Source organism: Pseudochaenichthys georgianus, chromosome 17 (genome assembly GCF_902827115.2).
Source record: "Pseudochaenichthys georgianus chromosome 17, fPseGeo1.2, whole genome shotgun sequence".
NCBI lineage: Eukaryota > Metazoa > Chordata > Actinopteri > Perciformes > Channichthyidae > Pseudochaenichthys > Pseudochaenichthys georgianus.
Genome location: NC_047519.1, coordinates 16486290 through 16508002, shown reverse-complemented (window position 1 = coordinate 16508002; position 21713 = coordinate 16486290). Strand labels below are relative to the sequence as shown.

The 21713-nt window shown below is 40.1% G+C and overlaps 1 protein-coding gene across 2 annotated transcripts; it reads left to right on the top strand.

The window, feature by feature from the left end:
• Window positions 1–2185: 2185 nt before the first annotated feature.
• On the top strand, window positions 2186–19752 carry cop1 (COP1 E3 ubiquitin ligase). 2 transcript variants are annotated; one of them, XM_034104736.1, is made up of 20 exons: window positions 2186–2932; window positions 3073–3132; window positions 3589–3686; window positions 4059–4123; window positions 4273–4374; window positions 5466–5534; window positions 5645–5704; window positions 5856–5935; window positions 6951–7014; window positions 7943–8057; window positions 8462–8597; window positions 8740–8883; window positions 9487–9595; window positions 9691–9772; window positions 9862–9978; window positions 11882–11999; window positions 14196–14320; window positions 17005–17165; window positions 17359–17403; window positions 19167–19752. In XM_034104736.1, exons 1-20 carry the CDS (start codon window positions 2586–2588, stop codon window positions 19182–19184), a joined length of 2115 nt encoding a protein of 704 aa, XP_033960627.1. In that variant the 5' UTR covers window positions 2186–2585; the 3' UTR covers window positions 19185–19752. The 2 variants fall into 2 exon arrangements, with proteins under 2 accessions (XP_033960627.1, XP_033960626.1); XM_034104735.1 differs by having other exon boundaries at window positions 4255–4374.
• The last annotated feature ends 1961 nt before the right edge of the window (window positions 19753–21713 follow it).

Sequence of the window (21713 nt, the reverse complement as noted above, 5' to 3'; positions counted from 1 at the left end):
CTTTTCCATTCTGGTTTTCAGCTGAATGACTATCCGTTACTGTACATAGCCAACACCAAACTGTACATAATTTGTTTTCAATCCAAAACTATTTTTGCTAATCATGTCAATGCTTCCCTACTTTAAATGTTTTTAAATGTTTGTTTGTGTAGGCCTACTCAATATTAGGGAAGGCTATTTCTCATCTCCGAATCGGATGCAGATGTTAATGAAAGACCAAGAGAGTCCATTACTGCTCAATATTCAATTATTCAGTTTTGTTGTATCAATAAGTATGAAAAAATATACCAAAGAACCACAAACTACTGCATCACAAAACTATGGTGTTCATTAAGGACTACGCTATTGATTTCCATCATCGTGCAATAGTTGAAGTGGAGAAATGGACAAATAAATGGGGATTCAAACTGTCAGTAGCTAAGACGCAGGTCATTTGTTTTACAAAACGGCATAACATTGCTCCTATATCGTTAACATTGTATGAGCAACCTCTTGAACAGGTTAATACAATAAGATTTCTTGGTGTTTGGTTTGACGGAAAGTTAACATGGAGCAATCATATAGGAAAAGTTCAAAATAAATGTAAAAAGGTCAACAATGTACTTCGGTGTTTGGCGGGACAGGAGTGGGGAGCGAGTAGGTCATCACTTCTGAATATATATTGGGCACTCATGAGACCTGTATTTGATTATGGGTGTATAGCGTTCATGGCAGCAGCAGAATCAAACCTTAAAAAGCTGGATGTCCTACAAGCTCAGGCCCTGAGAATATGTAGTGGAGCTTTTAAAACATCTCCAGTATCAGCAATACAGGTGGAAATGGGAGAAATGCCTTTAAGGATAAGAAGAGTGAAGTTAATGTTGGCATACTGGGTAAACCTTCAGGGGCATAGTCATCCTGCGAAAAGTATCTTGAAAGATTGCTGGGAGCACAATGAGTCACATTTAACAAGTTTTGGATGGATTGGCGATGTTAAAGCAACAAGTATAGGTTTGAAGCAAATACAGTATTGCCCCACAGTTCCAATCTCATCCATTCCACCCTGGTTGTTCCCATTGCCAAGTGTAGACCTCAATATACGAGAGGAGTTAAAGGAAAAGAAAGAACTACCAGTATGGCGCATAGTCCAGAATTATTTTGCAAGATATCACTCAGACTCAACAATCATATTTACAGATGGTTCCAAAGATCCAGAGACAGGGCGTGCAGGGGCAGCAGTGTATATCCCAGTGAGTAATACACATATAAAGAAAAGGGTAACAGACCATGTGTCAGTATACACCACAGAGTTGTTGGCATTGGTGTTGTCATTGAAATGGATAGAGGAGAAACAAATACATAATAGTATAATTGCATCTGACAGCTTTTCAGCATTATCAAGTATACGATCAGGCAGATCTTCATCTAGAATGGACATAATAAATGAAATATTTCTAATTTTATATAAAATGCAAAACAAAGGCATAGCAACTCGTTTCATCTGGGTTCCTGCTCATGTTGGTGTGGAGGGTAATGAACAGGTGGATATTCTGGCCAAACAAACACTTATTATGACCATAGACATAGAAGTTCCACTCAGCAAAGCGGAGGTTAAAACATTCATACAGAAATATGCACAAACAACATGGCAAGAACATTGGGATCTTAGTGATACAGGAAGACATCTTTATAAAATTCAAAGGTATGTGGGGGATGGAAGGAAGGTAGGGTTTAAAAGAAGGGAGGAAAATGTCATTTCTCGGATGAGAATAGGTCATTCAGGTCTCAATCATACTTTAAGTAATAGGAAAGCATCCAACCGGAAAGTGTATACACTGTAGCCAGCCAGAAACTGTTGAGCATGTTTTACTGCTTTGCAGGAAATATAGTAGCCTCAGAGAAATGTGCTTTTCCAGATACTCAAGAAAGCAAAATTCCATGACTTGTCGCTATCAGGGCTGTTAGGGAAAAAAATCAGGCAATATATATATTCTGAGATTATTACGTTTCTAAGAGAAATTGATCAATTTAAAAATAAGAGTTTTGGTTCTTTGTTTTGTTTCTTTTGTTTAATGTTTTCTGCATAGTCTCTTGTCCACACTCCAGTCCAGTTGGTGGCGGTAATGCACCTAAAAGTTGGTTTGCCAACCTCCAATAAACACTAAAGAAGAAGAAGAAGATTTCCATCATCGCAGTTCAACTCCCTGTCGCTAGAGGGAGGTAGTTGAAAGCCGGGAGCTCACCGGGTACCTGGGGAAATAATCGAGGAAACTCAAGAGATTCTTCCCCGTAGCTAACTCTAGCTAGCCGACTAATCTCCTGAACAACGCATTTGGGTTGTTTTTTGTCCGTTTCAATGCCTATGTCTTCTGTCTTTTATATTTCAGTGTGTTTCTAATAGGCCGTCAGTGTCAAAAGTGAGGCACACACGGAGAGACAAGTTTAAAATACGGTGGATGTTTGGCCACTGTTGCTTTCTCCCAGGATGCTAGCACATAAGCAAGCCAACTAGCTAGCCAACCTGCTAAAGTAGCCAAATAGCAGCACTGTCCGGATGCTTTGAAGAGCAACGCAGCGGATTTTGGGGAGTTTCTAGTCGGCCTCGCATGATGTCAGGCAACCGGCCACAGCAGAGCCCCGGTGGAGCGAGCTCAGTGCCCAGCACGAGCAGCAGCAGTAGCACGGGTAACTCAAACAGTAGCGGTGGGAGCAACGCCGTCACAAGTAATGGGAACAATTCTGCAAATGTTGTGCCCTCCCGGACCCTACCAGCAGCCACCGAGGGCGGCTTGGCGGTGCCAACTTTGGCCGCCGTACCCTCGTCTCGGGGCGGCTTTGCTTCCCTGAGCAGACCCTCTGCGTCTTCAGGCAGCCGAAAGAAATCCCACCACCAAGCACCCCTCTACAACGGCCTCTTGAATTCATACGAAGATAAAAGCAACGATTTTGTCTGGTTAGTTTTCGCAACGACTTTTTTCAAAACGTGTTCTTTTTCAGTATGCAGTTGTGTTTTTAATTTCCACTGTAAGTGTTTAAATAGTTTGAAAGCTAAACTTTGACATACACTTAACTTTTTCTGTACTTTTTTTCCAGCCCAATTTGCTTCGAGATGATAGAAGAGGCACACATGACAAAATGTGGGCACAGTTTTTGGTAAGTTGTCAGGTGTAGATGAGGCAGTGTGTGATACGGGTGTCCCAGTTTGTTCTAGAATAATGACACACCCGTTGGGCTGTTAAAACGCACAGCAGAGCAACATGTAAACAAATAACAAATGTGTTATTCTTCGTCCCATGTCCACCAGTTTAGTCAACACCTAAAAAACTTCAACCTCATAAAAACTAAAATATGTTTGGTTTATAGTTTCCTACTGCAACAAACCAAGAGCAATCTGCATCATTGGGAGAAGACACTTGCTTTTACTTTTGTAATGTTCTTAGCAAGATTCTGAAAAAAACCACTTTGGCAATCAATCAGGAATTTAAAAATAAAAGTCTAACAATAAAAAAAAAAAAACATGGACAAAAGCAACATGAGAATAGAGAAGCCGAACTTACCTTTGCATGGTATTCCCACATATCATCATTTTGTTATTTCTCCCTTCTGCAGTTTCAAGTGTATCCGCCAGAGTCTGGAGGACAGCAATAGATGTCCCAAGTGTAATTATATTGTCGATAACGTTGATCAGCTTTACCCAAACTTTCTTGGTAGGTATTTTGAGTAAGAAAGTGGATGTGTGTTTGTGTCTTAACACGGTATTGCTTGGGTTCATCCAGCTTTCATTGATCAGTAAACAATTCAATAATGCAAGAGCTGTTATAGAGTGTTCACATTTACATGTCAAGTCACACTTAGCATATGCATTATAGAATAAAAGATAAAGTCATTATTTTTGATTTGACGTTTTGCGTAGTGTTTGTTACAATACATTTAGGAAACATTCATATATATATATATATATATATATATATATATATATATATATATATATACAGCTGTTTTTGAGTACCTAGCCTTCCTAACTCCTTCCTTCCCCCCCATCCCAACCACCTGCTCCACCCCATGTCCACTTCTTTCAGTAAATGAACTGATTCTTAAACAGAAACAGAGGTCGGAAGAGAAGAGACTAAAACTAGATCATCCTGTAAGTACAAAACACGCACACCGCTTAGTTTTTTTGTCTACCTGTGAATCCCGTTAAACTCCTGCACACTATTTTACTTTTAGTTTATTTTTTTTAGAAAGCATGTAACTGATCGGTGTGTCTGACTACAGAATGGGTCTCGGTGGCAGGTGTTCCAGGATGTTTTGAGTCCTGACCAGGAGAACTTGGACTTGGCAAACGTCAACCTGATGCTGGAGCTCCTAGTCCAGAAAAAGAAGCAGCTGGAGGCGGTGAGTAAAAGTTTAACAGGCATCAGAAATGTTGTTTATTTTTCTTTGGTGCCAACTTTTTCTTGCATTCTGAATCTGTTTTTGGCTGCTAATAATAAACGTAGTACTGGAAAATACTTCCCAGTAGGATGTGTAACTTCAAGGGAGTAGGATACAAAGTCACTTGCCAAATGCAGTATACACACAGAGTTGCGGTAATTAACGATGCATGACAGATACGTCTGACCACGATGAAGGGACCACATGATTCTGTCAAATTGATGCTAATTGGTTACACTGACAAATGGGCAGCACAATGAACCCAGGGTATCTGCAAGTGAAAGTCTGAAAAAGCATTGATCTCAGTTCTCCCCTTCCTGCCTTAGAGGCAATTCAAACCAGAGACTGTATAAGACCATTGTTTTGTGGATTAAGATTTGAAAGCCTTGAGTTTGGCATTTTTGTCAGTCGCCATCTTGGTTTTTTAAGCCCAAAGTGACCGTGGCTGTTTCTCAATGTCAAGTACACATGCTGCAGAGCAACTATTTCAAGTATACTACGTCATAGAGTGGCGCAGAATGCTGGGCATTTAACATGCATTTAAACAGTCCTTCGACGCCACTCGATGATATAGTATACTTGAAATAGTTGCTCTGCAGCATGTGTACTCGCGATTGAGAAACGGCCCATATTTGGACGAGATGGGGCTGGGTACTGTTAGCACAGCGAGCCTGCTTGGCATCTGTAATTAATGTTAACTGTGATAATTATTAAGATAAACAATAAGAGCAGGAGATATCTATATTTGAGAGACTGACAACAGCATGCTTGCATGAAATTACTTTAACGAACATGGATAACAATTGCAACTTTCAAAATAGTCTGTGATTATAATTTTGTATCAATCAAGTAATTGATTAGTCAACTAAGCATTGCAGTATAAATAAACATTATACAAGTAAAAACAATAAACATGTCAAGGGAACAACTGTATTGGTCAATTGTCTGGCAACCAAAATAGTTTTTAAAATTCTATTTTCTGCAGCTTTGCTTGTTTTACTATCACTTTTTTTACTATGCGATATCATGTATGCTCTCCGTCTCTTCACTAGGAATCCCAAGCCGCTCAGAGACAGATCCTTATGGAGTTCCTCAAGGAAGCCAGGAGAAACAAGAGAGAAGTACTTTAGTTTTAATATACTTATAATATTATTATTATTATGTCATGAAATGATCCTGAAAGCTTTTCACATGCAGTCATATTTATCTGTGTGTCTGGCTCTGTCAACAGCAACTTGAGCAACTGCAGAAAGAGCTCAACTTCCTCGAGGAGGACATTAAACGTGTCGAGGTAAACAGAGAATCTATAACTGTCATTCATAGTAAATGGAAAGGTAGAGATTGTGCACATGTGTTTTGAAATCATATTATCTTAGGAAATGGCAACAACGGGGGCTTTTTCATCAGCAGCTGAAAAATGTTTTTTTGTGTCACTTTCCCAGGAAATGAGCGGCCTGTACTGTCCAATGATGGAGGCGGAGTGTACGGTGCCTAATGTGGAGGCTCCATCACCAGCACCCAGGTACAGCTGGATTTATTTACAAATGCTATCAGTACAAAGGATTCGTCATCACAAACAAACACATTCAGCTTTTTGTTCAGTACAATAGAAAACCCAATGTCAGCCCACATGGTTCTTTTTGATGATGCTGTTTTGTCTGTTTTATTTTAATCATTGCAGACTATCCAATGTCTTTTTTTTTGGTATTACTTTTTTTAACTTTTGGTTAGTAGCTATGTTTATATTTTCAAGCAGTTGGTTAGAATCTAATGTGTATATATTTTTTAAAAGGTGGGGTAGGTAAGTTTGAGAAACCGGCTCGAGATACACTTTTTCTTATATTCCATGGAATGCTCTTAACGTCCCGATAGCAATGAATATCTTAAGTGCTTTGACAAAAAATCCATAAAAAAACATCATCTGTGGAAGCCGTAGTACTGTAAAAAGCACGACCAATCACCTGAGCCGGCCCGGCTAAAGTAACTGGATGGCCTACCTGCCTGTCAGCCTTCCATCTGTGCACAAACTTATCTCGTGCCCTCATTGGTCATGTGCGCATTCGTGTGTGTTGGAGGAGGGGCTCTGTAAGGAAATGGCAGATTTGTTCCGGCTGTGTATTTTCAAATTCTAGCGCACTTAAGCTGGTTTCTCCAAAATTACCTACCCCACCTTTAATGTCCATTTTTATATGTTTTTGAGCAGTTGCTTAGTATATTTGTTTATATTTTTTGGCCTTTGCTAAGTATAATTTTTTTATTTTTTTTTAGCTGTTGGTTAAGACTCCCTTTTTAAAAAAAAAAAAAAAATTTGTAGCAGTTGGTTGATATTCAATGTTTGTTTTTTGGTCGTCTATTATAGTGTATTCTAACTTACACCCACAGTATATTACAACATATTTTATAGTGTTTTTTTTACAGATACTCTATGTATATCTTTCTATTGTTAAACACATCTAATGTAATCTATTTATCTAATTCCTGTATAACCCTACAGAGCCTTATACGCCTGTTTATGCTTTTGTTTGTTTCTCGAGTAGCTGCAGCAGTATTATTGAGGCACCAGACTACAGCCAGCCTCCAGGATTTGGTGGAACAACCCAGGTGAGTGAGAGAAACACACATGCTGTTTGGATAGTGGCTTTTAAATCCATTAGAAACCCTCGTTTGATATTTATGTCTGTTATCATCATTATTTTTTTGTTGGATTTAGACTCGCTTGGAATCTGTTAAGGCAACTACAAGGACCTTTTTATTACGCGTTGATTTTGACGGCCCCTTGACAAAATGCTTCTGTTTTTACCGGAATGAAGACTGCATTTCCCATGAGCACCACCGCCTCTTTAAGCAATGATTTCATCCGCCTGGCCAATACCGTTGTTTGTTTTCGAAGCAAATGAAAGAAAAACACAACTCTCTCTTTTATTCCAAAAGCTGTCAGTTGCCTGATTTATGTTGCTTGTAATCAGATAAAGCTTTGCTGTGGTTATTTTTCTTGACAAACAAAGCTATTGTAAGCTTCATTTAACTAGCGACAGCCAAGACATTAGCTAGCTTTGTTCTAGCCACCAACGTAACTGTATATCTTGATGTAAAACCCTGTCTCAAAAAGTATATTTTGAATTACATTACATGTTACATTACAATTACAAAGTCATATCACACCACAGTCTATGTGGAAAAGTGACAATTCAGGATTGTCTTTTTATATTCTTTTAAATCCCACAATCCTTCGCATCTGCTGAAAGACCGAACAAGGTTGATACCTTTTTTGTTCCTTCTGTCAATTATTTAGTCATTGTATTTGCTGATCCTGCCCCTGTATTAGCCATAACCACTAAATATAATATAACAAACTTAATCATTTGAAGAGAAATCTCCTCTGGCTAACGTATGACTAACTACCACATGTAACCGGACAAAATGCATTCATAGGCTCATCTCGTAAATGCTCAGTCAAATGATGGATGAGTTTCAACAGAATGACTTTGACTCGACTGTACTCTTTAACACTTGAAATTGTTTTTACCAGGGCAAGAGACAGACCTGGTACAACAGCACCCTGGCGTCACGGAGGAAGAGGCTGACTGCTCATTTTGAGGATCTGGAACAGTGCTACTTCTCCAACAAAATGTCACGCATCACCGGTAAATGTCCGTTAGTAGAAACATCGCTAGAAATGTATCTAATGTCTTGATTCTGCACAAACTGGACTATATTTGCATGAAGGAAGAACCAGAGTGAAGCTTCAGTTCTTAAAGGATGAGTGGCAGTGCCTTAAGTAGCTTTTTTCTAAATTGAAGACCACATTTGCCACAAACATGTCTTCTGGCTGTCACAGAGTGAGTGTTTGTAACGTAAACAAATTACGAAATGCGGTCACACAATACAAAAATTGCATTCTTTTTGGTCAATATATCTCACATGTGACATATATCTCCTCTCGAAATTCAGATTTAGTTATATTTAACCTCTTTTTTCTATAGCATAGAGTACTTAGGTCATGTAGCCATTGCTCTTATCGAACAGTTTTTTAATAATGTGTGTTCAGATGAAGGCAGGAACCTGAACCAGCTGGATGACTTCATGGAGTGCCTGTCAAAGTTCACCCGCTACAACTCTGTGCGGCCGCTCGCCACCCTCTCGTACGCCAGCGACCTGTACAACGGCTCCAGTATTGTCTCCAGGTACAAAAAATACATAAAATGATCTTGAATACGAGTCCGACGCACTTTGTGCCCTTGATCTTTGAAGGCTCAATGTGTGATATTAGAGTTGTTATGCTGTTTTTTGTATCCATCCTGACAAGTATTCTATCCTGTGTTTCAGTATTGAGTTTGACCGTGACTGTGACTACTTTGCTATTGCCGGTGTGACCAAGAAGATCAAGGTGTTTGAGTACGGCACAGTGATCCAGGACGCCGTGGACATCCACTACCCTGTTAATGAAATGACCTGCAATTCCAAAATCAGGTAGGGGAAATAAATGTCCTAAATGTTTTAGATGTTCTCGTTGTAAACACATATTGCAAATATGGTGTTATTTTCTATTCGACGATGTCAAAGAGTTGTATTTCAATAATAACCCATAGAAGGAAAAGAATGTCCCTATATTTTTGTCTAATATTGTGATAAACTCACATCAGTTTAAGTATTTTCTATTTATAGATAATGTTCATTTACTCTGACAGAACAACTGAAAGCATTATCTATGGTCTCTTCAAAGCTATTGGACTTCCTTTTGGACAAGAATTGTAATTTTACATTGCAGAACACTATGAATACTGGTCTACTGATTCTATCATTTGTTTGGTTCATCCGACAACACAAACAGGCTCTCAAATGTACTGTTTTTCAATATGTCATATTTTAATTTTACGGTGGGCTTTAAGGGGATACGATTAATGTTGTTTTACTTCATTGTCAGACTGATGCAAGTCCACTTAAAATATGCAAATCCCCGTTGTTCTAAAAACCAAGGCCCTAGTCTAAAGAAATATTAAATGGAGCACTTATTAAGAAGGTGACCAGTTGTGAGCTTAAAGTGAAAGTAATCCCGACCTTGTTTGGTTGTAGCTGTATCAGCTGGAGCAGCTATCACAAGAACCTTCTGGCCAGCAGTGACTATGAGGGGACTGTGATCCTGTGGGACGGGTTCACAGGCCAGAGGTCCAAAGTCTACCAGGTATGATAATTATATCCTATAGATTTCTTTTGTTTGTGATCTGTTTCCAATCTGTCATGTCCCATGTATAAGGTTTCTTTTCTCTTGTTCTCCAGGAACATGAAAAAAGGTGTTGGAGTGTCGACTTTAATCTGATGGACCCAAAGCTGTTAGCCTCCGGTTCAGATGATGCAAAAGGTAACCGAGAAATGCTTTTTTCTGACCGTTTTCAAGACTTAAATCTTCCAGGTCATGGTGAATTGTTTTTGTTTGTTCTTGTGTTTCAGTGAAGTTATGGTCGACCAATCTTGACAACTCTGTGGCCAGCATCGAGGCCAAGGCCAACGTCTGCTGTGTGAAGTTCAGTCCGACCTCCAGGTATCATCTGGCCTTCGGCTGCGCAGGTGAGATCAGGATCGATTTCTCTAGAACTGCAGGTTACAGTATCTGGTCAGACTCCAATGAGTGCAGTTTATCTGTTTATTTCACACCTTAAAAGTCCATAGGGGGGAACAAGAAGATGAGAACTCCCCGTGCTTAAGATCCCAGGCAAAAACATTCTCATAGATCATTGTGATTTATTATTATCGTTGCACTCTGACAGGGTGCACACAGTCAGCAGACGATATTTATGTTGTGGTTTCACACACACAGGTGATCCAGTCTAACAACTTGATCTGCTGTTTCTCCCAAGGGAGTAATAAGAATCTGAACAATTATTTTGTGCACCAAAACAACCTTTCAAGTACCTAACATTGGATAAAATAGCAAACTGCGTTTTATCAAACGGTGAATTGCCCTGGCTTATATACTCCATTCCCTTTGTCTTCAAGGTCCAAGTCTACCGAGCCCCTCCTTGACCTTGAAGGTGTTGGTTGAGCGCCTGGAGTAAAGCTAGAACACTGAAGTAAAAGCCAGTAGGCGTAGTGGTTCTTTTTTAAAACAGTGCTTGTATGAAACACAAAACTGTCAGTCTTTTACAACATCGTTTCACCTTGGCTGCCTGTCTTGGTTGTTATGGGATATGAATGACGCGTAGTCTCGCACCTCACAAAACAACCAGAGATAAAAGTAAAGTGCTGCATTCTAAATACTATTTAAGAAGAGGACTTACTTTATTAATCCCCAAATAGAAGATTCAGTTTGTCCACTGTTTTTGTTATACAGCTACAATTGAAGTACTCAGTATTCTTCAAGCACCACAAGAACAGTACAACTTATAGCAGTTATGTGGCACATTTCAAAATCACTTATATGAAATTACTGAATTATGATTAGCGATGAATTAATGTGTTTATCTCCAATCCAATCCACTTTATTTCTATAGCACATATTAAAAACAGAGGGTTTACCAAAGTGCTTCACAGCAAACATAACATTATAATAAAATATAATATTATAATAATAGATAAAAGGCAAACATAAGAAAAAATACAAGGTACACAAAGGCTATGGACAGAAAATAAAAGCATAACATCGATAAAACACATAGCTCAGACTGACTCGAAAGCGAGGGAAGAGAGGTGGGTCTTTAGGCGGGACTTAAAAGTTTGGAGGGTGGGCGACAATTTGACATGGGGGGGAGGCAGGTCGTTCCAGAGCCTGGGGGCTACCGCTGAGAAGGCTCGGTCTCCCCTGGTCTTTTTCTTGGTTTTAGGGACTACTACCAGCAGCAGCCGATCAGCCGAGGGGCCAGCCCATTAAGCGATTTAAAAACAAACAATAAAATGGACAGGAAGCCAGTGGAGGGAAGCCATAATTGGTGTGATGTGGTCATGCTTGCGTGTTCCTGTAAGCAGCCGAGCCGCAGCATTTTGTACCTGCTGCAGGCGTGCCAGCGAGGTCTTGTTTAGGCCGGCATAAAGTGCATTACAATAATCTAGACGCGTAGAAACAAAGGCATGAATTACACGCTCAAAGTCTAAAAAGGATAAAACCGGTTTCATTTTAGACAGGAGCCTCGGGTGATAAGAACTGGACTAAACCACAGAGTTTATCTGTTTATCTCATTTAAAAGCACTGTCGATTTTGACTCCCAGAGTTGTGACCATGGGTTTTCTGCTGGTAATGGTGGATTTGATTCAACTTCCTTTGTAAATTGCTGCCGGATGAATTAACCTATAATTATGTCACTCAGTTTTTATCTTGTATTGGCTAAAAATCTGTATTGTAACTTAAGCTGTCAAGTCAATGTAGTTCAGTTAAAAGTATGATATTGACGTCCAAAACGAAGTGGAGTAGAAAATAATGTTTGTACAAAAAGAAAATACTTACTGAATGCACCCCTTTTTGTTTTTCCCCTCGCAGACCACTGTGTCCACTACTACGATCTACGCAACACTAAGCAGCCAATCATGGTGTTCAAAGGCCACAGGAAGGCGGTGTCTTACGCTAAGTTCGTCAACGGAGAGGAAATTGTTTCTGCGTAAGTCACTCTAGCCTATTTGTAGTAGTATTGTGCTAAAAGCCTATGTGTGTATGTATAAAACGGCTAGTATTTATTTATTTTTCATTCCAATGTATTTTTCTTCTGCAAATATACTCTTGTGCCATCTAGTATTTATATATACTGTAGTTTATGTACCCACCAGTGTTGTTAAACTATACCTGTGTCCTTGACATAACTGAGACAAAGGCGAGAATTCGACCACGTCATTAAACCCTGAATGTCGAGAAAAGTCGAGTCAAATTTACCTTGGAATATAAAAACGAATTTCTTTATGGCCATTGACGAATAAGGAGACAAGATATTACTGTTGTCTATAATGGACTGTTTTTGTTAATCAATATAATGAATACAGACACAGCAGACAGGAGTAACTTACATAATTAATTAAAGTTATTAGAACTGAACAAAGCCTAGTGCTAAACCGAGTCTATTTCTGCTGCTGCCGTGCATTATGAGTGCTAAAATGAATGACAACAGCATGGCTTAGGAAAAACAAGGTGATATTTGGCTAGTTTCCTTGACTGAAATGATATAAAATGGTTTACTTCGACTAATATAAGATTAGAGAAGCCAAGACTAAACAAATACTTCATAAAAGATTAGCTGACAAAATGAACCCTTCTACCAACCACATTACATGCATTGTTGACAAAAATCTAAATCAGAACCACAATACTTCATTCATCCTCAGGAAAATGTGGGTTTGGGACTGTTGCTCCATTTAAGAATAAAATACAAAGCTAAAATCAAATCAATAAAAGTGATAATGTGCAAAAAGAAGTGAAGCAAGAATGTGCACATTGTACTACATAAGACCAAGAAATGTGTGAAAACCTCTGTAACTAAACCAGGGCTGTCAAGGTAACGCGTTAATAACGCGTTAACGCAAAAAAAAATAACACCACTAATTATTTTACGCGATTAACGCATGTGCATTTTTTGTCCTCGGCCGCCCCCTAGTTTCAGAGCGCATCGAGTTTAAAATACCATCTATACAATCCAAGCACACTGCTGATGCCGACAGCCCCGCTCCTGTCGCCTGCTTGTGGCAGAACACACTTGAATGTGTGCGGGGTAGACGCCTAGACACGTCTACGAGCAGCAAACTTTCAAAAAAAATTCGCTAAATGGGTGCAATTAACATTGTGGCGGACGAGGGGCTGCGTGATATAATTCGGGTCGCATCCAACGGCTGTACTTATGAATTGCCTTCTAGAGCCACCACTGTGTCGAAAATACACAACTTGTATGAAGTCCAAAAAGAGAAAGTAGAGGAGGATTTAAGAAAGACTTCCACAGTTGTCCTCACCGGAGACTATCGGACTTCACTCAGTAATGACAGTTACCTCAAGTTACCTCTTAGTCAAGCATGAGACCCACAGTCTCATGCTTGACAGTTATGAAAACAGAGGAGCAGCATTTTGCCCACACACACACACATACCGTGTATACATCACTTCAGGGGACATTACATTGACTTACATGTATTTCCTGGAGACTTATCCTAACCTTAACCATAACCAATACATGCCTAACCCTAACCCTTACTCTTACCCTAAACCTAACCAAGTCTTCACCCTAAAATGAATTATTCCCCTCATGGGGACCTCCATTTTGTCCCCATAAGGGAGGCGAGTCCCCACACGTGACTATGTAAACAGATTTAGGTCCCCACAAGTATAGTAATGCTAGGCCACACACACACACACTTTGTATTGGCGAATATTTGTAATGTTCAGAGGTTGTTGTGTTTAATATTCATGAGAATATTTGTCATCGTTCAAATGATAATAAACAAACATTTGCATAAAGCATATTTGTCCACTCATATGTTGATAAGAGTATTCAAAACTTGAAAAATATCCCTCTAACTAAGGTACATTTAGAACGGATAAAAAATGTGCGATTAAACACGATTAACTGTGGACAATCATGCGATTAATCGCGATTAAATATTTTAATCGACTGACAGCCCTAAACTAAACGTATACAGTGGTTCTTACCTTTGACAAAAATACATATGCTTACACTGATTTATGGTTCGTTTTGTTGTTGTCTTTGTGTCTGAACATTGATAATATTATCCCTCCCAAAGCAGTTTTATCAGGTCATGTTACAAAGGGCCCTACATTGGCATTGAGTCATTGTGTATTTACACCCTTTAATCAACAGTTCAACAGACAGTCAGCTGAAGCTGTGGAACGTCAACAAACCTCACTGCCTGCGCTCCTTCAAGGGTCACATCAACGAGAAGAACTTCGTAGGCCTGGCCTCCAACGGAGACTATGTTGCCTGTGGTAAGAAAAATAAAAAGCCTATACTGACCATGTTGTTAGGCAAAGCAAGGCACATGTATTTATATTAGGGATGTGCATCTCCATCATTGAGGCCGATGCAATGCGCATCTCGATAGGTTGCCAACGATACGATACATTTGAAGCATCAGGCGATATGATACGATTCCCCCCTGTTGCGATCACATTGCATCTAGCTGACGCTTTTATCCAAAGCGACTTACAATAAGTGCATTCGACCAAGAAGATACAAACTTGAAGAAAACAGAATCATAAGTACATCAGGTTTCATAGAGCCAACGCATTTCAAGTGCTACTCAACTGGCTTTAGATAAGCCAGTCCTTTGTTGGTATATAAGTGCTTCTATCGCTCGAAGTGGAGTCGAAAGAGATGAGTGTTCAGTCTGCGCCGGAAGATGTGTAGGCTTTCTGCTGTCCTGATGTCAATGGGGAGCTCATTCCACCATTTTGGAGCCAGGATAGCAAACCCACGTGTTTTTGCTGATTGGAACTTGGGTCCCCCTCGCAGTGTTGGTGCAGTGAGCCGTTTGGCATTCTGGATGAGCCGCAGAAGTCGGATGGCACATGCAGGTAGACCAGCCAGGAGGGAGTTGCAGTAGTCTAGGCGTGAGATGACGAGAGCCTGGACCAGAAGCTGCGTCGCTTTCTGGGTCAGGAGGGGACGTATCCTCCTGATGTTGTAAAGAGTGTATCTGCAGCAGCGATGTTTCAAGGACAGTTTGTTATCTAGGGTCACACCCAGATTCCTTGCAGTCTGAGTCGGGAAAACAAAAGAGGGGCCGATGTTGATTGTTAGGTCAAGAGTGGGACAGTCTTTTCCCGGAAGAAAAAGCAGTTCTGTCTTGTTGAGCTTGAGGTGGTGAGCAGACATCCACTGAGAGATGTCTGCTAGACAAGCAGAGATGCGTGCGACGACCTGGGTCTCTGAGCGGGGAAAAGACAGAATGAATTGGGTGTCGTCAGCGTAGCGGGCTAATGACCGATCCGAGCGAGTTTGTGTACAGAGAGAAGAGGAGGGGACCAAGGACAGAGCCCTGAGGGACCCCTGCAGTTAATTCACAAGGGTCGGACTCTGACCCTCTCCAAGTTACCCTGTAGGTGCGGTCTTTGAGGTAGGAGGTGAGGAGGGAAAGTGCAGAGCCTGAAACTCCAAGTTCTTGGAGAGTGCGAAGGAAGATCTGATGGTTCACCGTGTCGAATGCAGCAGACCGGTCCAAAAGGATGATGACAGAGGAGAGGGAGGCTGCTTTAGCAGTGTGCAGTTCCTCAGACAGCCAAGAGAGGAGTTTCTGTGGAGTGACCTGCCTTGAAACCAGACTGGTGCGGATCCAGAAGGTTGTTCTGATGGAGATAACAGGAGAGTTGGTTAAAGCGCGTTCAAGTGTTTTAGACAGGAATGGGAGGAGAGAGACAGGCCTGTAGTTTATAACATCGGACGGGTTGAGAGTGGGTTTCTTTAGGAGAGGGTTTACTCTTGCCTTCTTGAGACTGTTTGGAAAGTGACCAGAAGTTAGAAAAGTGTTGATGAAATGGGTGAGGAACGGTAGAATATCAGGAGCGATAGTCTGAAGGAGGTTCGCAAATCGGTGAATCTTAACGTCTCTAATTTATATGGCACATTTTGACAGTAAGTGCTTTACATATAAAGGCCGCTACACACCAACCTGAGACCAAAGAACGCGTACCGAAGGCGTCCCGACTTTTACGTCGCCTGCGTCCGCTACGCCGCCCGCCTACGAACACACCGCAAAGACTTCAGTTGACGAGTGGCAATAACTATCCTTACCAGCAGGCAGCGGTAGTGTGTATTCGTCATTCAAAAGAGGCTACAACCGGAAGACAGATTATACACAGAGAGAAGAAGAACAGGCTGCGTGATATAAACAAACAACAAATAGCGTCTGGGTTCCATTTTCACTCTCTCTTCGATCGAAAACATGTAAACATAAAAAGGAAACTCTTGCGTCCGGTTGAGATGAAAATGAAAAAGATTAACTGTGTGTGCCTTCTTAATCGTTTGTTTTGGTCCCTCACTTCCGCTTCGCTTCTCATGCACTGACTCGCTAAGCTGAACAGTCAATCGGAGTGATTTATTTGTCCCGACTTTCTTTGGCCTCCCACGGCCGATTCAACATGTTGAATCGGCCGCGGGAGGTGTGAAAATGTGCCGTAAAGAGACGACGGTGCGGGACACACCAACCTGAGTAGGGCGCCGCGAATGCCCGACTGCCTCTGACGGCCTCTGACTCCCAAAATCGGGTAGGTGTGTCAGGGCCTTAACATTGAGATGGTGCAAAAGAAACACATTATATAATATTTAAAAAGCTAAAATTATACATGTTAGAACAAGCTTAAATACAGTAAGAAAATATAATAAATACAAGAATCAAACTTGCAATGTAAGATATTAATAGTAATTTGCTTTAAAAAAATAAATAAAAAGGCATCGATAACAAAGAGATGAATAAATAAATGTATTTGTGATGCAGTATTTCCTTGATATTTGCTCAGCCATGAAGAGGTATTACTGCAAGAAATACACAACTCTAGGACCAAATCTGAAAGTTTTGAATATTTATTACTCTTGGCCATGTTAGCAACCTGTAACAAAACTAAGAATGATATAATAATCACAATATAACCTTTTTATTTATTTGTGTGTACAGGCAGTGAAAACAACTCCCTGTACCTGTACTACAAAGGCCTTTCCAAGACACTGTTAACGTTCAAGTTTGACACGGTGAAGAGCGTTCTGGACAAAGACAAGAAGGAAGATGACACCAATGAGTTTGTCAGTGCTGTCTGCTGGAGAGCTCTGCCCGACGGAGTGAGTTCACCTCATTACTCTCTGTTGTTTTTACATATTCTGTTCTAGAAGAAAGATTGCTGTCAACTCTTCCTGAACAGATCACGTTAATGCAAATCTCTTGTGGTGTCAACACATTTTGTTTGTTTTTGTTTGATGTTGTCCTGTAAGTGAGTAACTGATAAGGTTTTAACAATGATGCTTTCTTTTTTAGGAGTCAAATGTACTGATTGCTGCAAACAGTCAAGGAACCATCAAGGTTTGTGTTGTGAAATATACATAAATCATGCTTTTAACTACAGTCCAACTTTATCGTCAGGCGATTTTAATCATGCCTAGTTTGAGACCCATCAGTAAATTCACAGAAAACTAGCTACTTTTTTGATAATAATAACTGATCTGCATGACTGAAACAAATACCACTAGAAAGGTGTTAGAAAAATATGTATTAGGGTCCTTGCCTTGATTGTTTTTCTTTCAAATCACAGAGCCGAGATTAACATTAAGACAAACAATTAGAAAACGTCTATTTTTTTTCCTGTTCAGTTCTTTCCCCCACGTAATTCTGTAACTCAAATCATCCTGAAATTCTGATTATTTTTCTAAATGTGCAACTTTAAATATTTCAGTTTTTTCTCACACATTTGCCATTGTAGTACTGGTGTTTCTCTGATTATAACCTCTCCTCCACTGGTTCTGTATTTAATATTATTAATTTATTTTACCTATAATGGTCGTAAATTGCAGTGGAAAATAATGTATTTTAAAGTAATGTATTAAAGTTTCACCGTGTGCTGGGGTTACATGTCCAGTAGTGTTAATTTTCGTTGACTAAAACTGACGAAATATGTTCGTCAACGACCTTTTTTTCCATGACTAAAACGAGACGATGACGAGACGGCACTGACGGCAGTAAACAATAACTCTAACGAAATCAACATGCAATATCGTTGACGAAAAGTGACGAGACAAAAATGTAGTTAATAAATAAATACCAAAAATCTGTCTTTACTTTTGTTGATGAAAAAGGAGGAAACGAAATATTATCAAAGATAATGTTACATCTCAGCAGCAGCTGTGTGTCTGTGCTGCGCGCGTCAGTACATTTGAATTACACCGGGCAGCGGCAAAATATGAACTGTCAGGAAGACTCGGGTGGTCTAACTAACCTTATTTAACAGAAAATAAAATGGCAACAACAGGGCTTGGGAGCAGTGGGCGCGTTAACCGAATACCCGGTCAGCGCGAGTGAGTGACGAGTTGTGTACAGACTCAACAGGTAATAATGGATTATGACGGAAATGTTACGATCCTGTCCGTCAGCTTGGGAGAAAAAAACGATGTGATATTTGGGCCCATTTTCGCTACAATGAGGCGAAGAAAAAAAGCTAATGCATTGTTTTATCAGAAGGGAAGCAATGTGGCCATAACACAGCTGGTAAAAACAACACAAACCTGACCAGATACTCTCTGCAAAGCTACATTCTTAATCATTCAACCTGTGTTTATCATCAAATAAGGACAAGATATAATCTTATTGTGAAATACGTTTGACTAAAATGACAAATTATTGGTTTTAGCTAGACTAGTTTGACTTAAATGTTTTATATAATCTGATGACTAAAAAAGACTCAACAGTTTTCATTGACAAAAAGTAGACTAAAATAATTAGTTTTCTTTGACTAAAATAAGACTAAAATGCTCAGACTTTTAGTCGACTATAACTTGACTAAATAAAAACAGGATGAAGGTGACTAAATATGACTAAAACTTAAAACGAAATTTAACACAGGACTAAGACTAAATAAAAAAAAATAGCTGACGAAATTAACACTAATGTCCAGTCTATGTAGTATATGGATAAGACATCTTTCAGCAGTGTGTCTTATCCTAGTCTGTGTATAAATGGACTTCCATATGGCACATTCATTGTTACCTACAAAAGCAAGGACTGCGTTCATCTTGCTTTCCAGTAACAGTGAGCTGCAGATAACAAAACAGCTATATCTTCTCTCCTCACAGGTGCTGGAGCTCGTCTGAAGGCCCACCATGTCTCCAGTGTGATAGAACTCCCATGAGCCTCTCTTCGTTGGGCAGTGGATCAGTCTGATGCAGGGCAGACTAAGGCTGCCTCGGAGAGCTGAAATAAATTGAACCCGTCTTATTTTAATGAGCTACAGCAGAAAGACTTTGGACGGATACATCGGTATAGCATGTGCTGTCATTTCACAGCCCAGAGACGAGGACCCGGCCGAGGCACGCAACGGAACAAGAGACTTCAGAAAGCATTTTTGTTTCTTTTCAGTAAAGTTATATCGACTAAAATACAACGCCTCCTTATGGTTTTAGGTCAATTTAAAACGTGTACCTTTTTAATCAAGTTATTGCTTTCAAGGGTACATCCAGCCAAATGCTACTAGTGTGATACATTTCCCCTTTTAAAGGCCAAAGCACAAGACAAGAGGACATGCAAGAATGATGTCTACACATGAAGCTTTTAAACCCTCTCCCGCCCTCATTGTTTGTCAACCGCCTGTTTTCTTTCCCCTTTATGTGTAGTTTTTCAGATTGGAAGAAACCAGTTTTAATAAATATAACTTGAATTTCATTCTGTCAAGCATATCATCAGTTCCTTTTCTGGCATTGGAGTACAGAATGTGAGGTAGTGTACAGAAGTCAAGGAAGACCAATTTTTTATGTTGCTATTGACACAACTTGTTTGTGATCACAGTGAAACTCGTATAACTTAAGGCATTGACCTGCAGTGCTACATCAAACTGGATTATTTTCCACGTATGTCAGCTGTTTGTTGCTTGTTGAAAATGAGAACCTCGCAGTATCTGATTTTGTTCTATTTTTAATGTAGCAATGGAATTACTGTTCGCGTACTGTAGGGTTGAAACATCTGCATTTTAATGCAAACTGCTGTCAGTTTCTGTTAATGGGTGATCCATGTTGACAACATTGACACAGAGGATTTGGTAAACACCACCAATACCTACCTATTTTATGATAATTAAGTGAGAGGTATTTTGTATTTGTATAACTGAATAAATTATTTCAAAACAATACTGTTGCATTTGGTCATTTTTATTTGGCTTTAAAGCATTCTTGAGATGGGATGTTTTGATCTTGTGTGTACAAATAATAATACATTACATCTTCTTTCTCCATCTCTAAAAAAAACTTATGGCAAGACGCTTTCTATTCCAGCTCTCTTAATCCGGAAAAGTCATGGCTTTAAAATCAAGTTAAACGATGAAAACAAAGGAATAGGTGTACTGACAGAAACAGGGAGACTTAGCAAAGTTAAATTCAATACTCTAATCATCTTCCATCCTGTGTGTGTGCGTGTGTCGGCTGGACACTGGCAGGCTGATTTTTCCCAGATTATAATTGTATTGATATTAAAAGATACCACCAGATAGAACCATCTTCCGTCAATATTTGTAGTAATGTGTGTCGTGACAATGAAAACAAACCAGACGTGAAGACTAGTTTTCAGTTTGCCTTCACTTGGTTGCACACCCTGCGCACCACCTTTTAGTAGAAGTACGCATGGTGCGCAATACCTGCCTAACAAGCCCTGACAATTATGGACCATTACAGTCACCGAACAACTCGAACTAATTAGCAATTGCAAAATGTCCTGCAATTCAATAAGAAAAAAACAAACAATTATTTGTTGGGCCCGGCATGCTTTGTATGAATCCTCTCCTATGAAGGGGAAAGGCGTTTGTGACAGTAGTAGGTGTCATAAATGTGTTTTGCACGTATTTACCTTGTACTTTGCTGGCTTTAGGGCACTTTCCCATTTAAGTACGATTGCTATTGATTTGATTAGGTTTATAAGCTTTTGAATACAAATATTTTGATTACCGATGTGATCATTTAAAAAAACAAAACAAACAACATATATTTGACAATTTACAACAATGTTTGGAGCTCTTGGCTGTATGAGAGGGCCCAGTATCACCAGGCCCGCCTTAACCTGCCATCAGGCCCTGGGGCTGATAGTTTTTGTAGGCCCCATATTTAAACAACAAATCAAAGTCATTTCCTCGGCAGGCTCTGTGATCGCACTTCTCCACTCTGCTCTACGCGCGCCTGGTCCTCTCCTCCAGATGAGTGACGTATCGGGCCTCCCTCATGTATCTGTCCGGTTGCCGTTGGCTCCCCTCCACGTAGCAAGTCCTCGTCGTCCTCTCATCTCCTCCAACAGATAATGTCCCTCCTGTCTGTTTTTCCTCTCCCCCTACTCCATCGCTATCAGAACCAGACGGCCTACTTGGCTCCGAGGCCCCGCGGCCGGCACCGCTGCCGCTCGATACAGAACTCACCTGTCCTTCCTCCTCATCCCGGCCTACAGGTTTAAAATAACCTGGAAGCTTCGACATGTTTTGTAATAGCTGCTTGTCTCCAAACTTATTTTCCCTCAACAATTTCCTTTTCCGAGCGCCACTCTCAAACTTTTTCTTCTCCGACATTTTCTCCTAAACAACCTTCATCTGTCACTCAATCAGTCGCAATTTGAATGAATCACATGTGAAGCATATTCTCATTCTGATT

Excerpts from the sequence above, each read along its gene's own strand:
- cop1 (XM_034104735.1), top strand. The coding sequence starts at position 2,586 with ATGATGTCAGGCAACCGGCCACAGCAGAGCCCCGGTGGAGCGAGCTCA. Across the intron at positions 3,133-3,588 it reads AAATGTGGGCACAGTTTTTG|TTTCAAGTGTATCCGCCAGA; the intron begins GTAAGTTGTCAG and ends TCCCTTCTGCAG. Across the intron at positions 9,979-11,881 it reads TCTGGCCTTCGGCTGCGCAG|ACCACTGTGTCCACTACTAC; the intron begins GTGAGATCAGGA and ends TTCCCCTCGCAG.